The sequence below is a fragment of the Haliotis asinina genome, chromosome 12 (genome assembly GCF_037392515.1).
Source record: "Haliotis asinina isolate JCU_RB_2024 chromosome 12, JCU_Hal_asi_v2, whole genome shotgun sequence".
Classification (NCBI taxonomy): Eukaryota; Metazoa; Mollusca; class Gastropoda; order Lepetellida; family Haliotidae; genus Haliotis; species Haliotis asinina.
In genome coordinates this window covers 36,348,757-36,366,163 of record NC_090291.1, presented here as the reverse complement: position 1 = coordinate 36,366,163, position 17,407 = coordinate 36,348,757, and the positions used below count along the sequence as shown (strand labels likewise).

Genomic DNA, 17,407 nt, shown 5'->3' with positions numbered 1-17,407 from the left:
GTGATATGAAGCGCAGCAGGCTCAGGAACTGGTGGTACAAATGTTGTGAGTTTACTTACTGCTCAGTGCACTTGTATTTGCCGGAGTGGGCATCAAGGCATTCACAGTTGTAGAGGCAGCCATCTTGCCACTTCTCTCCCTGGGCGTACTGCTTGCCCTTGTACACGCACACATCTGACGAAGGAGGGAACATGTGTTTAGTGTTATGCCTAACATACCATACTAAAACAGCAGCGGTTGTGGTCACATTGGCAGTATCAGACGGTGAGTGCAGGGGTGCAATCCTCGTCCCCTTTTGTCCTGCCATTTTCTAAATCTCGCGTTATTGTTTCCCATGTCATGACGGCCGATGTGTGAGTATCTATCTATCTAACTATCTATCTATCTATCTATCTATGTGTATGTATGTGTGTGTGCGTGCGTGTGTGTGTGAGAGAGAGAGAGAGAGAGAGACGTGGGAAAGAGGGAGGATATGTGCGTGTTTATGAGAATACATAGATTCTATAGATTCTACATGACATACATGTATAAGAGCATGGCTAATATTTACCTTTGGGCAGAGGCACCATACCAGGGCCTGGTGTGGGTGATACCCCAGGTCCTAGAGATGGGGATAGGATTGGGTTAGGGGTGGGGATAACGCTGCCTCCTGTAATTGTGCCCGGGGGGACGGATGGGAGTGCGTTGCCTGTTTGAGAGCCGTCGGTTGAAGTGAAATTGCAGGCTGGGCGCTTGCAGCAGAATGGATCCTGGGGGTCTGCCTCCAGATGGCATTCCTTGGGCAGGTTGTCGTACACAGCGCATCTGTGTTGAGACAAACATGGAGATACTTGTGAGTGAGTGTAGTTTTACGCCGTTTTAGCAATATACCAGCAATATCCCGGAGGGGGACACGAGAAATGTGATTCATACATTGTACCCATGTGGGGAATCGAACTCGGTAATTGGGCGTGACGAGCGAACGTTTTACCCACTAGGCTACCCCACCGCCCCTGGAGACACCACATGCAGGTCGAATGTATAAACAAAATGGTCTAGAGGGCAGGGTTGTTATAAGGTTGTTTCAGTTCAGATATTTGTATACCCTATGCCATTTAGATCAGAACAGGCAACATATTGCAATCAATTCTCAGTAAAGTACAGTTTTTGGTAGTATTTAAGATAAAAAATACAAAACAAAACAAAATAATTGACAAACGCTTCATTTGGCGTAAAGTGTAATGGCGTAACGTGTGAGGTAGCTGTACCATGTGTTTGATTTGATGGTATCGTATAAAGTTCTCGGACTGACTACGTTAAATAATATTTCACTCATAATTCTCATAATAGTTACCTCTTGTTACAACGATATATGCCCTGGTCACCGTTCTCGCAGTCACAGGTGTAATCACAGCCGTCGAACCATTGCTGACCAGTAGCATAGTTTGTACCCTTGTACACACACACCCCTACAGCCAGGAGACATTGTCAGAATATCATATGCTTTAAAACCCACCCATGGTGGTACACGAGAATACAATAATAGACAATTTAACATAAATATACAATCAAGATGGCGGATACTAGACTAGTAGAATAAATTATTATTATAGCACAATTCAAAAAAAATCCAGTGCATTTGACGAGGCATTTAAAAATTTAACGAGGTTTATAAAGTGAAATATCCGTTTACGCTTAAACAAAATAGGCCATTTATAGAAATAATCTGGGAAATTATTCTGATGGAGAAGAGCTTCACATTTGAGAGGATAATGGTATTCGTCCCGAACAGAGCATTGCGAAGTTTACAGAGTCTGTTATGGCCGGTGTACCAGGGTCTGTTTTTGTCAGTACATTATCATTTGATAACTTAAATCTAAAATTTGGAATATGTATAGGTTTGGGACGGAAAAGGTAATTTTCAAAGCATAAACTGGGTTTCACATTTTGGTTTAATTTTACTTTCGAACTACACGCTTGTTCATTTCGTCATTTTTGGAAATACTGGTCTCTGAGTATTGATTCAACCTTTGAAACCAAAACTTTTGATGAGCATAGGAACGGGTAATCATGTGTTTCTGAGAATCCACAATACCTAAAACTGTCACTTTACCTTTCGACAACATAATGCATTGTCAAAGTTACCCGTTTCGTTTTAAAGGTTTAATTCCAGAATTTGTTTTCTTTACTTGTAAGCAAAGGAATCTTAGTACCTCTGCACAGAAGTCGAAATTCAAAATGGACTGGATTTTCTGGCTTATCGGACTCCTGAAAACTGACCTTTAGGTTTGGGCGTGACACCTGGCGCGGGTGTGATTTGACCTTGACCTGTCAAGCCACCGGAGTTGGTGTTGAAGTCACATGCAGGCATCTGGCAGCAGGGGTCACTTGGGTTCTTCATCAACGTACACTGGGGAGGCAACCCAGCAAACCGAGGACATCTGGAATACCGCGGGACAGGTCGGTGTTATAGGTAGGCATACGTAATCTGTTTCCTCATCAGGATAACACCTAGTTAGCAAGTGAGTGAGTGGGTGAGGGGTTATGCCACTTTTAGCAATATTCCAGCAATATCACGGCAGAAGATTGTACATATTGTATTCATGTGGGGAATGGAACTAGGTTCTTGCGGTTCCAGCGTCACCTCAAGACAGCTGGGAACATTTAGGATGGACAATGAAAAAAACAGGTGTAAACGTATGCAACTGTGCCAATAGGCATAGTTGAAGAGGATAATCAGTGAGAGAGCGGGTGTGGCTTTAAGCCATATTCCGGGAACCGACCCCGCGGACCATAAGTTGATAGTGTCTGGGGTGTTCGGAGTTTCCGAGGTGGTGCACGAGCCCTTTGATCGAGAGTGAGTGAGTTTGGTGTCGTATGCAGAAACATTCTAACTATATGGCGAAGTTATGCAAATAATCTAATTTGGACCAGACAACCCAGTGATCAACAGCATGCACAACAGTCTATGCAAAAAATTGGGATACGATGCCAGCTAAGTCAGCGAACCTGATCACCCGTTAGTCGCCTCTTACGACAATGATGGATACAGAAGATCAATTCTAACCCGGATCTTCACGGTTTTTAATGGAAATGCTACCAAAAAAGGACCTACATGGAATTTATGGCACGGGTTTTCGAAGGTTTCAAACATGACCTGTACCGTAAATGCATTCTCGTTTAACATCCAAACACCCAGATAAGATGACACTGACACTAACCTCTCAGTACACTTGTACTTTCCAGTCTGATCATCTAGACATTCACAGTTATAGCTACAGCCGTCTTGCCAGGTCTGACCTTTCTTGTACTGTACACCCTTGTACGTACACATGGCTGAAAAATAATATTTGTGGTCACAGTTTATATAGCTTCAGCGCAGACATTGAACATTATTCAAATGTACAATTTTACATCTGCAAACAGAAGTAAAGACAACGTTTTCGGAATAAAAATACAAACCATTTATCTTCAGTTGGCATAGGTCGAAAATACGGACCCTTAGATTCAAACTAGGGCTCGTGTCTTTGCATAATTACCTCTACAATAATATTTTTGTGTACGGGGGATACCATGGGGAGATGTGTGGGTTACTCACTGACGGGTGTGGGGGTCTGCCCAGGCATGGGGGTGGGAACCTGGCCGTTGATAACTGCAGGAGCGAGGGTGGGGATCTTGTTCGGCGTCCCGTTACCAGTAGTTGAACCTGTCGTCGGTACAAACTGGCACTGTGGCTTCTGGCAGCAGGGATCAGCCGGGTCAGTGACCATTTGACACTGGGGTGGGAGCGAACCGAACGTTGGACATCTTGAATAAAATAAATGTATTACAGACGTTATATATGTTTTACCATTTTCAAGAATGTTTTACCTCGATGTTTATCACTCAACAATTTCGCTACGGCTGACATCAGTAGTGTCCCTAACACAGTGTACCACTGTCTGCGGCTTCACGAACGAACCACTTGCTTTACTTCCGTCCATTATTCCTTTAGACTCATGGACATTATAGTCATGGACAAATATCCTTTCAAATAACTTTATACGTTATGGACCGCAAAGTTTTGAACGGGGTCCATGGCCTGGACAATATCGTCTTTGCAAGTCTGTGGGTATTGCGTATGGCTTGAGGCAGTTTGGGCAATATTCCAGCCATATCATGTCGAGACAAGCCCACAAGTAGGCCTCGCGAACTGAACCCAGGATTTCGGCGAAAGTGACGCTTTAATCATAAGGCTACTTCTATGACATGTTATGATATCAAAAAACTGTGTCTGAGGAAGAGATGCTGTGAAACGTACCTGTCGTCACATACGTAGAGTCCTTTCACGGCGTCTTCACAACGGCAGGACTTGCTGCAGCCGTCCATCCATGTCTGGCCCTGGTAGTACTTGGCAGTCCTGTAGGTACATGTGGCTGAAACAGATGTGCACCACTACAACCAATATCTCAAAACAAAATGTGATGGTCTTGGGACTGACTTCAGCAAATCCAATTTGTCAAAGAATCCGTTGCACACACGTTACTTCCTGGTGCCAGATAACTGCAGCAGGAAACTTTTACAGTTTAGTTATGATTGAACTCCAGATGATAGGAGTGGCCAAATGCATGGCGTTATTGAAACGCTCCAAACGCTCAATAAAAACGGAAATTGACCGGTGCATGATCTTTATCTCCTGTCTGACTATATTAACACGCATACATACGTTGTGGCCCCGGGGATGGTGTGAGTTGCCCAGCGCCAGAGATTCCTCCAGAAGTTCCCTGGAAGTTACAGTCCGGTAGCTGGCAGCAAGGGTTAGCAAAGTCGGTCACAAGCCGGCACATCGGGGGTAGGTTAGCATAACGAGGACACCTGTGTGGACAAAGATGTTTGTGAAAGTAAGTAAATTCATTAACAGGAGCATCTGAAGATGTCAGAACGAAAACCCACCAAAATAACTCTCAAACGCTCGCTATATATTTGCAATCTTCATTTGCTTTTGGTCCCGGAACAAGCTAAAATGTTCACTGCCTTGTCAATACATTGTTCATAAATTCAAATTTACAACCTTCCTTCATAAATATTTAGAAAACTTTCAATTCGGGTAAGTGCAAGACCAAATGAGTTTATTGTATTTGAGGTCACCGGCCAACATGCAAAGATGCATTTGTAAGTGATATACATATATACAATACACATGATGACAGGTAATTCTGAAATTCGTTTAAGCGTGTTAATTGTTTTAAACCCTTCGTTTCTTACAGTATGGTAAGAGTGAGTGAGTGGGCTTTCCTTTGCTCAACGATATTCCAGCTATGTTGCAGGGCTCTGTGAATGTTCGAGTCTTGACCATACATAACAGGTGGTTAAAACTTGGAACCAGCTGACTGACTGAAATCATTATTACTGAGCGTTCACCACTATTAGAAAAAAACTACCAAAGAGTCTGCCTATGCCATGTTTAATAGTCACAGTAGTATACCCTAGTGGTTTTGGGTTCTCTCGCCTCCCAGAAGACCCGCGTTCGATTCCCAACATGGGTACAATGTGTGAAGAATATTTCATGATATTGCTTGAATATATCTAAAAATATTGAATGTTGCGTAAAACTAAACGCACTCATTCATACCAGTCAATTTAAAATTTGTTAGAATGGAAGCCTGACTCGGCACGAATGGCGAACGCTTCATCCACAAGCCTACCCACACCTACGGCTCTCATAACAAGCCGTGTCTGAGTTGTACGTACATGTCTGTGCATCTGTAGGTGCCTTTGTCTGCATCTTCACACTCACAAGTGTACTGGCATCCATCCGTCCACTTCTGGCCCTGGTTGTATTTTACCTTCTTGTACAGGCAGTATCCTGTAAAGACAACATACATTAGTAACAAATAGCCATGTTGGCACAGAGAGGTATTCGAAAGGGTTTTCAAATACCTGTTATGTCTGAGCGAATACAAAACAAGCCATCAGGCGTGATTTGACAGATTGATTTCATTTTCAAAATTTCGAAGTGGGCTTGTCACTTCAAAATCGTGTTTATCATAGATACAAAAGGGTATGATAATTTTCTGTTTGTTGGTTGGTTGGCTGGTATTTGTTTAACGCACTCAACAATATTATAGGTAGATAGTAACTGTTTGGAAAGAATCGAGTGTGGACCAGTCTGGCGTCGTGAACATTGATCTACGCAACCACGTCAGTGAGAATCATAAAAAATCCCGTTAGTTGCCTCTTGCGACAAGAATGGGTTGCTAAATCTCCTAACCAGGTCTTGAAGGGTTTATACGATTATTAAACTTTACATTATATAGAAGCAATATGGAGTAAGCGGTGGTTTTGTTTTCAGATATGTTGCAGGCATTTGTCCCTGTAAGACCTTGCAACGTATTACAAAGATAAAATAGTGGTGACAAAAACATGAATAGATGACTTAATATCAACAGTGACACCGGGTGTTCGAGAAAAAGAAATCGTGTCCTGTCACGCAGTTATGACCATTGTTAAACCTTTACGAGCAAAAGGATTCTCCATCGTTGACACTACACATTTACCTATTTTTTGGTTTTCTCCAGGGTTCTGTCCAGTGCCGGTAATTTGTCCTGGGGGGATGGTGGCCTGGGCGCCAATTCCAGAGATACTTCCCGAGGTGGGGGTGAAGTCACAGTGCGGTACGCTACAGCAGGTTGGATCCATGGGGTCGGGCAGCTCTGTACATCCCTTGGGTACGTTGTAGTAAAGGGGACATCTGGGGGGACAATACACCTGGTGAGTGCCTGTCGCTACGCTTTTTATTGATTGGCTACATGAGCAACACTGGGGCCGTTGCAGCGGTTAGATAGTGGTGTCCACCAGAGGGTGTGGTAGGGGTGTGGTGGGAGAGGGTCCATACAAGAACCCCTGTGTCAAGAAACCTGCTTTCTACCACACCAATACTAACTGGCAGTGGGTCACGATAAGCTGCCACACTGACTAATTATTCTTAGATGTGGGCAGAGATTTTCAGGAAAAGATGCCTTCATGGTATTGAAAGCATACATGTTTACTGGGTGACCAGTTTCGCGCAAACTATTGATGGACTTGCATATCTGGGGACAATGACACCAGAAGTGAGAAAGCGAGTGAATGTACATTTGCGCCGCATCCAGCAAATTCCAGTTACATGGTGGCGGCCTGTAAACAGTCGAGTATGGACCAGACAGTCCATGGGATTGGGATACAATGACATTTGTCAACCAGGTTGGCGAGCTCCACCACCCGATTCCGTTAGTCACCTCTAACGACAAGAATGGGCTGTTGAAGACCAAACGTTGATTTATGGGTATGACACGCAGAATATTTAATGGTCGGTCTATGACAATTCATTATCGTTGTTAAAGAGCGAAATTTCTTAAATCAAGAGGACGTGAATGACAGGAAATCGTCTTATAGACAGTGAAGTTTTACGACACATTGAGCTCTCTTCCTGTTATATCATGGCAAGGGACACCAGGAATGGGCTTAACACTGCGTTATCCCAAGCGCCAAGTCTGATAAATATCTGGGACCAGGGAACCAGGCTCACAGAGCAATGTACGTATGTAGACCTTCCCAGAAAAAGGCGTGGTTTTCCAGAATGTACTGTACCTGACATAAATGTATTACCAGCTCGTCTCACCTGTTGGAACACCTGTAATATCCTGACTGTGCGTTATCACAGGAACATTTCATGCTACAGCCGTCGTACCACTGCTGGCCCTGCGCATAATTCTTGCCCTTGTACACGCAGAACGCTGGATGGGACAAACACCGGGTGTTAGAAACGCAACATAAACAGCATTTTGTGTTTCATGCGAGGGGTACGTTTGGACATGTACTTTGAGACAAAACAAAAGTATGAATACTTCGAGGGACATTCTTGCGATTAGGGATTCCAGGAAAAATGGCGCGGCGTTGTTAGTGAAGGATAGTGGAGAGTGTGGGACAAACTGGGATGGTAGTAAGGGTAGTGGTTGGTAGAAAGGCTGAAAGTGTGATCACTACTTAGGGTAGAGGATTGAAATAGCTGACTGGTTTGTTGTTTAGCACTCAGCAATATTGCTGCAATATGTATATGATTGAGTCCAGACAATCCAGTGATCAGCAACATGAGCTACCATCTACACAATTGTGATATGTATCAACATGTGTCAACCAAGTCAACCTGATCACATGATTCCGTCAGCTTGTAGAATGCGTTATTGAAAACAATTTCTAAACCTATGTCCGCAGATAGACTGAAATTGACAAGGACGGGTAGATCTGCAGAATTCTACCTTACCTACTCAACATTTACATCTCAGAATTTTATCCAACCTAGGATAAAAGTTCTTAAACAGAGGGTATGCAGATTCAATTTCACTTTATTTCGTTCACTTTCTATTTAAAGTGACATTCATCGGTACGTTTTCACTGCAAAGAGACCATGGGTGTTTATGGAGGACTGAGTTGAACTGGGCTTCTAGGGAGAGATATAACAGTAGATGTCACCCAGGTGAATGCACAGGGGGATTGTTAAAACAAGGTTAGGGGGAAACAGCTCTTACATTAATATATCTAGGAATAACTGTCCTTTGAAGAAATGTTTTACATGTACAAAGGACTAATTGTAAAAACAAATTCTTAGGACCCCTGAGATGAATCTTATTCATTGAAGATATTTACATTATAAGAAAAAACCATAAAAAGCTACAGTCGTAGTCAGTGAGATATGACCGTTGAAGATATTTCTTTTATAATGTTATGAGAGATATTCATCATTTTCCTCCTCCTAATCATCAAACAGGTTCTGACTTTCTTTACCCCAAACTGCATTTACAGTTCCTTACCTGGCCTGGGGGAGGTGGTCTGACTTACAACAGCAGGCTTAAGGGTGATATGGGGGGTCGTGAACGTCCCTGGGTGTCCGGTGCCGTATATCTCACCGAATTTAGGATTAAATTTACAAAACGGAACCTGACAACATGCGTCGTTGGGATCCGGAATTAGCCAGCACACATCTTTCGGTAAATTCGTGTAGGTTTTACACCTGAAAAAATAATAAATGTATATTACAAACTTGAATTATTTGTGAGGAAAAGAAGAAAACATAGATGCCTTCAACACACCTGTTCTGACCGATCAAGGATTTTGGCTTTTAATGTATCAAAATACAATAGCAAATAGTATTTATCACAAACACAGTTCATTTGGGTAACCTATTTTCATACTTAGAAGATCGTTGAAACATTATTGTTGGATTAGTTTACATACATATACAATACCAAACCATGTATTTATCATAAAAACAGGTGATTTGATTAAACCGCATTTGCATATTTAGTGGATGTTGAAGCAATGTTTTCGGATTTGTTTACGTACATGCAGAATAGCGATATATTTATTATAAAAAAACATTTCATTTGGGTATTCTCGTTTGCCAGTCTAAGCAAACTTAGTCTCAGTACTTTTTGTTACGCTCCACTACTGAGTCTACCAAAACCTAGTAGGAGGTCGAATCAGGTAACCTTTCAGCGACCTGTGACCTATGGAAAATAACATTTGGAATCGTTCAGGTACTAACCTTTCCGAGGTAAAAGTTCAAAAGATACGTGCGTATGTCCACTTTCACGATTTGGTAAGGTTGAGATCTGATTGGTCAGTCTCAAAGGTTACCTGACGCGACCCCCTGCTAGGTTTTGTTAGACACATTAGTGTCGTGTAACGAAAAGTACTGAGACCAAGTTTACCTAGACTGTGCATATTTAGCGGATCGTTGGAGCAATATTTTGAATTCGTGTACTGCATCGATAAAAGTATCCATTACATAATAAAGCTGTGTAGTGTACCTGTCTAAGCATCTCCAGGATCCAGTATATGCCCGCTCACAGACACAGTTATACTTGCAACCATCCTCCCATCTCTCGTTCTGAAGGTAGTGGCGGCCCTTATACTCACAGTAACCTGCATGGAAAAGTGAGTGAAAGAGCGTCGGTATATGCAAATATTCCAACTATATCATGCCAAAGGACGCCAGAAATGGGCTTCACACATTGTATCCATGTGCGGGGATCGAACCCGGGTCTTCGGCCTGACGAGCGAACGCTTTAATCACACAGCTACCCGTAGTGGCCCCGCATGTAAGAGTGGCCTTGTCAACAACGTGGAACTGCTTGTTGTGTCAACTGGAACAGGTTTCATATGATTTCGATCCCGTTATCTGCTCAATGAATTACACCTTTATTCCGTCCGTGTAGGCATTTGGCCTGTACGTACATTTCATAGGCAATCAGGGGTGGTGAAGATCAATTCTAACCCGGATCTTCACGGGTCAAACGAATTAAGGCAAGTTTCAAGTAAGTGTCATAGACAAGTGATATCATTAGATCACATGTTGACATTCAATTTCATAACATCACATGATAAATAATCATTGCTAGATTTTACTGGGATTTTTAAGGTACACTCTGAAAAAGGAGTACGAATAGTTTCATATGTTCTTGCGTCAAATATTCAATTTTAGCAAGGTTTGGTAGGTTGTGATATTTCTAGTATCACGGCGAGGGACGCCATCAATCAATGTACACTGCACCAGTACCCAGGCCGCTTATATGCTGGACACACAAAGAAATTGTGCATACAAAAATTGAAGATCTAAATTTATCAAACCTGTGTACACACATAAGGATTTAAACTCAGAGATTAGAGACATGTATCCAACATGCATGCACGTGTCACGTTCCGTGATGTCAGTGGTTTCGTCCTTGAGACGTGCAATACGTTGTTGAAGGTGCATTCCAGGAAAGAGAAACAGAGCAAATGAATACCATACAATACTGTCTGTTTGGAAAGCTCAAGATCGTTCAAATCAGTAAACGGCTATTGAAACACATAGCATGCCAAGACTAACGTCTGTACAACGTCACGAGGCCTTTGGGATGGTCCTTGGGGGAATGTCTCAACAACAAGTGGCTCCACATTTCCACCGCCACCATTTCTGCACTGGCGAGACGCTACCTGAACGCAAACGACGACATCGATCGGCCACGTACTAGACGTGTAACAATCCCAAGACAGGACAGATGGAAAAGGGTAACTCATCTTTGCCACAGGTTTCAGACTGCAGTGACGACTGTCCGGATCTCTCCCCGTTAGACCAAGTTTGGGACGAGATGGATCAACGTCTATGCCGTCTTCGTCTATATAACGTCCTTGACCTTGCAACAGAACTTCAGAGAATCTGGCGTGACATCCCACAAGCCTTCCTTGCACAAGCCTTCCTTTGATAGACTTTATGCGTCGTCGATGCACTGCTGTTCTCAATACCGACGGTGGACATACCCGTTATTGAGCTTGTGACATGGTCATTTGACCCTTGTCCCGCTTGTGGACTCGTGACGTCATTGTGATTTACTTTTAAATTGAAATTGTCCCCACTTATTATGGTCTCATGGCCCCTCTATTAAAGTCTATATGTACCTTTGACATTGTTATCGTACTTACCAACTAGGGTAATATTTGGACAATGCACAGTCTCCTTATGTGGCTGGTATATATTAGTCTACCCGTCCCACATGTTAGGTGAATATTGTGTTAACGTATATGCCTTCTAGAACGGCGTCCCCATCTGATATAATGGCGTACCTATGCCTCCAGTCTGTACAGGCCCGCCTGGTAGGGTTGGTGGCGCTACCGTCCCGCCGCTGAAGTTGATAGTTACTTCGCCTGTATAGAAGCCGGATGTAAGGTCAGTGATGCTTGGTGGTTTCACTAGGGAGGTGGTTTGTTTCCAAGGTTGGTACACGGGCTTGGCAACATAGGTAATGGAGGATGGGCACTGTGGCACTTTGCAGCACTTGTCGCTGGGGTCAGTGATCATCTGGCAGCCTGCAGGAACTCCGTCAAACCTGGGACATCTGGAAGAAACAGTTACGGTTACTACTTGTTTTTCGTGGTATTTGTTGTTGCTGTTTTTGAGAATGTGTATATTTATCTTAGGCAGGGTGAGCTTTAGTGAGTTTAGTAGTTTTACGCCGCTTTCAGCTATATTCAGGCGATATCACAGTGGGGGATACCAGATATTGGCTGCTCCATTTGAGCCTGTTTGGGAAATCGAACATGGGTCTTCGTCGTGACGAGCGAAGGCTTTAACCACTAGGCCACCCCACAGCCCGTACTGTATCTTACTGATGAAGATGCGGTTTTCTATATCACTCAGCCCTACGGAAAACATACACCGGGGCGCTGTCGTACTGAGCAATCTTGACGTACGTCCTTCTTAACGCATTGGAGTTACAATAAGCTTAGCGATAAGACTGACGTAAATCTGTGTTAAGGTATGGGAGTTACGTTCACCTTAGCGCGAACACTGACGCAAGTTAATTTTAAGGCGTGGGAGTTGCGACCACCTTTGCGATAAACTGACGCAAGTTGATGTTAAAGTACGTGAGTTAGGGTCAGATTAGTACTAAGATCACTTTGCACAATATGACACCCTGTCACCATGAGAACATGTTTCGTGCACAATGGAAAGATGAAGAGATGTTTCACCAAAAAGGAACATAGTGGAATTATTAGTGAACGTGGTGTCACTATCATATAGTTAGAAGAAAGGGGTCAAAGAGACAATAATGCGTGTGGGTACTTCATTTCCAAATAAATGTACTTTTTTCACCGTAAGAGTGAGTGAGTATAATTTTACACCATGTACTGACATGTAACATTACTGGTGTACTGACATGTAATATTACTTGCGTACTGACGTGTAACATTACTGGTGTACTGACATGTAACATTACAGATGTACTGACATGTAACATTATTGGTGTACTGACATGTAAGGTTACTAGTGTACTGACGTGTACCATTACTGGTGTACTGATATGTGACATTACTTGTGTACTGACATGAAACATTACTAGTGTACTGACGTGTAACATTACCTGCGTGTTGACACGTAACATTACTGCTGTACTGACATGTAATATTACTTGCGTACTGACGTGTAAGGTTACTAGTATACTGACGTGTAACATTGCTGGTGTACTGACATGTAACATTACAGATGTACTGACATGTAACATTACTGGTGTACTGACATGTAAGGTTACCAGTGTACTGACGTATAAGGTTACTAGTGTACTGACGTGTAAGGTTACTGGTGTCCTGACATGTGACATTACTAGTGTACTGACATGTGGCATTACTTGTGTACTGACATGTGGCATCACTGGTGCACTGACATGTGACACTACTGGTTTGCGTCAGTACCTTTCTCTGCATGCATATATTCCCGTTGAAGCGTCGTTGCATGTACAGACGGTGGCGCAATTATCTTCCCATTGCTGGTCCTGAACGTACAGCTGACCATTGTAAAGACACCCGGCTGTCGACAGGAAATAGGTCAAACAGGTGATGCGATGTGGCACGTGTAGTCAGTATGTGGAGGTTATGCATTTTCGTGGAGTGAAATTCAAATTTTACAGCGTTTTCTCTGTTCCACTATTTCAAGCGAGAACATATCTACACTGAACAGCTAAAGAATCGCATTTTTCGAAAATGTAAAATCTCATAAAAGTAAGTACTTATGTTAGTGTCTTGTATTTAACGAAAAAAAGCCCCAAAAAGCAAGAAAACCAAACAATACAAAATAAATAAATAAATAAATAAACAGTCGCGTTTCTTTTGTTGTTCAGTATATTTCAATAGAGCTGATCGAAATCGCACATTTGATAAATAGAAAGGGGCTCTTGTTTCTGATTATTTAGAAATTACATGTCTTTTACAAAATATTCTCTCAACCACGATGCGTGTACACAGTGAGTGTGTCTGTGATGGAATTGATATAAAACATCTCATTGTACAGGTTTCAGAAGGCTACTTGCTACCACCCATAAACATGCAGACACCAAGTCGGTATGCAGTTATTTTTAGTATATTTGAAGCTGAAGTCCAGTTTGTTAATAGATGTTCGTCAATCAAAGGTAACTTTGCGCGGTATAAACAATTAACTCCTCTTACATAGTTGAGGGGGCTGCATGCCCGTGCCTAGGGAGGTGCCTCCCTGTCCTGAGCCTGTGGATGTCACACCGTTGATGTTGATGCCTCCTCCACTGCCGATAGTCTGAAGGTTGGTAGATGAGGAGTAGAAAGACCCGGATGAACACCTGACTGTTTCACAGCAGTCGCTGACCTTCTTTTGAGTGTGGCACTGAGGAGGTAGGTTATCGTACGTTGGGCACCTGTGTAGAGGAGCACCCATGACGTAGAATTAATGAAAGTGAATCAAATTTCAGCTTGCCCATTACCCATCTTCAACGATATTATGATACCCTTAAAACAAAAGCATATTGTGGTGTTGGTTTCTATCGTGAATTTATAAATTTCAATTTCTAAATTCTAGTTACATCTAATTACCATTTCAGGGTAGGAGGAGGGGGCAGAGTCGTCATCCTTTTTATGGTGAAGGGGTGGAAGAATGGGTACACTTACGTATTGGAGCACCGATAGTAGCCATAGATTGCGTTTTCACAGACACATCGTTGGTCGCAGCCAATGGCCCATGTCTGTCCTTGTTTGTATCTCTGACCCTGGTACACGCATGCATCTACACAGGAACAGTGAATGTCAGACTTATATTTCTGTATTGTGTTACATGTGTGGTTTTGTATTTACACAGTTTCTAAAAGCAATTCCATCAATATTACAGCGGGGGACGCCCGGAATGGGCTGCAAGCATTGAACCCATGTGCTGAGCCGAACCCGGATCAAAGAAGACTTTGACCACGTAGTTATTGGTACAAGTAATTCCTCGTATGTTGACATATTGACAATATCAGAACTAGTTACATGTGGTGTTGACCAAAACACCATTTTAAGTTTTACATGGGTTATTTATGGCCATTTAATAACAAATAACGTTTGTTTATAAATGTTCTGATATTAATCATTAACCATTTGCTTACCATTCGGTCCGGGGGTCGGTGGCGCTTGATCTGGCAACAGGGAGTAAAACAGAGTTCAAACAGAAATCAGGAATCAACTCTCAATATATATGATATATATGGTTAACAGTAAATGAGGTTTGTCATATGTGGAATTAGAACATTTGCTATTCTAAATATCATGCTTGTAACGAAAAAAACAACGCTTTTTCGCCGAAAGGATATCAGCGCTTTGAACATGTCATTTGTCAGTTGTTATTGAAATAATGATTCATTTATTGTGATGCGGTAGGTTCTCATGGTAACGTCAGATGGGTTTATTCGAGGCTACTTGTGCATGTTGAAAGATCAAGGCTACACCAATAAACCGTTCCCCCACTGAAGAGCCGGGCTAGAACTGGTCCTCAGCAACCCATGATGGTCGTAGATGCAACGGACGGGATCGGGTAGTCAGGCTTGCTGACTTGGTTGACGCATGTCATTTTGACCCAACTGCTTAGACTGATGCTGATCTAAGTGATCAGTGGATAGTCTGGTCCAGACTGGATTATTTACAAACAGAGCAGCAAAAACCCGTCCCTACATGATCTTGTCGGAGTAAACCGAGTGGACCCGAGGAGAGGTGTTACTACTATCACCAATAATCATTTCATTTTCATCATGGAAGGATGTAATGCCTGGAAACGGACTGACATCTAACTGTGCCGTTTGATGTTCCGAATGTTGGCTATTTGTGAACGTTTGTTGGTCGTTGCTGTCAGCACCCTATCTTATGCTTCAGTTCTTGTTGTTTGTTGATTTCATGGTCCAAAGGTTGATACTCACGACACAGATCACAGAATTTCTTGCAGTTTGCCTCGGCCCAGCCTGGATATTTAGGACAGGCATCCTTACTATACTGTGGGCAGTTGGGTATTTTATCAACACAGGCTGTCGCGGCGGTGGGACCTTGCATAGCTGAAACAGTCGATAGATTATTGTATTTATTAACACTCCTTACTCATATTAAAACAAGTTACTATGTTACTGTAAGATGTTTGCAAGAAAACACGATTTCTCAACGGGATCGAACCGTAACTCTACAGATCTCGCACTAACACCAATTTATCGATTAGGGGCGGTGGGGTAGCTTAGTGGTTAATGTGTTCGCTCGTCACCAGGACGAGCCGTATTCGATTCCCACATGAGTATAATATGCGAAGCACATTTCTGTTTTTCCAGGCAGAGGTATTGCTGGAATATTGCCAAAAGCCCCCAAACCCAACTCAGTCACATTTATCAGTTAACCTGTCACTGACATTTGTGATGAATGGCAGTTGACACGATAGGAGGACTTCACACACCGTACCCTTGTAAGGAGCTGCACCCAGGCGCGCCAGGTTTTATCACATGGGAAGACTTATATCATCAGAAAATAAACATTTTCTGTCCTATCAACAATAGTTGTAATGGTTTAGTTCTTATACGTACGTTATTTCACATACGTATTTGATGTGTAGTGTTTTCACCCACGAGGCACTGAATGCTAAGTAAAGTGAGTGAGGTAGTTTTACGCAGCATTTAGCAACATTCTAACAGTATCACAGTGGGGAACACCACATGTGGGGAATCGATCCCGGTTCTTCGGTGTGACGATCGAGCGCTTTAACCACTGGGCTACCCCAATGTCAATCAAGGTTAAATGGTTTTGGAGACATATATACTTCGATTGAAATTGAACTAGATAATGTATGATCAACTGACTTATGCCCGCTCCGCTAACGGAACCACTTCCTGAGAAACTTCCAAACTGCTTGCTGAAGGTGCACTGAGGTGTTTCACAGCATTGACCTGGATCCTTTCTCATGACACAGTCAGAGGGTAGCGTGCCGTACTGGGGGCAGCTAAAACACAGGACAATTGCTGTTTTAGTTAGATGGAACGTTGTCTAATTAACCCAATCTACAGACACGAGAGACCTTATCAGTTTAAATGTCATACCGTGAAATACTGCAAATCTAGGCGGAGTGTTGTCGGATAGTCTGCCATATACTCCAGAACAACAACGCATGAGAGAGAAGTGGGGGGCAGGGGAAGAGAGAAAGAGAGGGAGAACGAGGGAGAGAAAGAAAAGGGATAGAGAGGGAAAGAGAGCGAGAATGGGAGAAAAAAGAAACAGAGACTAGAGAGAAAAGGTTGTTGTCGTTGTCTTATGAGGAGACTTACATAAATCAACCAGTGAGATCGTTGTCTTTGTATGCTACCAGTTCCACTTATTGTACTAGTATTAGCACCATTCTTTGGACAGCATGTATACAGGCAAACTATTGTCAAGGGTTATTTCTTTGCCTTCTGTCCCATTCCATAAACCTTCATTAAAACAAATTCCAGTCTTGATGAACTATAGTTGCTTCATTTAGGTATATTTCTCCCAAAGTTGGTGCGTTCACGAACAACCACCGTAAGGCCTATAAACTGGAGATATGCCCATACAAGACACGACCACGACGTATGTTGATCACAGGTAA

The 17,407-nt window shown here is 42.7% G+C and overlaps 1 protein-coding gene across 1 annotated transcript in view; it reads right to left on the bottom strand.

Annotated features, from left to right (window-relative positions):
• LOC137259002 (uncharacterized) overlaps positions 1 to 17,407 on the bottom strand; it is a 69,460-nt gene that overhangs the window by 45,798 nt on the left and 6,255 nt on the right. The window contains exons 8-27 of the mRNA XM_067796703.1: positions 16,644 to 16,783; positions 15,726 to 15,857; positions 14,922 to 14,951; positions 14,449 to 14,563; positions 13,978 to 14,198; positions 13,228 to 13,342; positions 11,602 to 11,873; positions 9,807 to 9,921; positions 8,808 to 9,007; positions 7,619 to 7,733; positions 6,516 to 6,709; positions 5,710 to 5,824; positions 4,685 to 4,833; positions 4,280 to 4,394; positions 3,578 to 3,786; positions 3,201 to 3,315; positions 2,260 to 2,420; positions 1,334 to 1,448; positions 551 to 804; positions 60 to 174 (exon numbers count right to left, since the gene is read on the bottom strand). Of these exons, the coding sequence (XP_067652804.1) occupies positions 60 to 174; positions 551 to 804; positions 1,334 to 1,448; positions 2,260 to 2,420; positions 3,201 to 3,315; positions 3,578 to 3,786; positions 4,280 to 4,394; positions 4,685 to 4,833; positions 5,710 to 5,824; positions 6,516 to 6,709; positions 7,619 to 7,733; positions 8,808 to 9,007; positions 9,807 to 9,921; positions 11,602 to 11,873; positions 13,228 to 13,342; positions 13,978 to 14,198; positions 14,449 to 14,563; positions 14,922 to 14,951; positions 15,726 to 15,857; positions 16,644 to 16,783 (2,997 nt within the window). The remainder of the gene's footprint in view (positions 1 to 59; positions 175 to 550; positions 805 to 1,333; positions 1,449 to 2,259; positions 2,421 to 3,200; positions 3,316 to 3,577; positions 3,787 to 4,279; positions 4,395 to 4,684; positions 4,834 to 5,709; positions 5,825 to 6,515; positions 6,710 to 7,618; positions 7,734 to 8,807; positions 9,008 to 9,806; positions 9,922 to 11,601; positions 11,874 to 13,227; positions 13,343 to 13,977; positions 14,199 to 14,448; positions 14,564 to 14,921; positions 14,952 to 15,725; positions 15,858 to 16,643; positions 16,784 to 17,407) is intronic.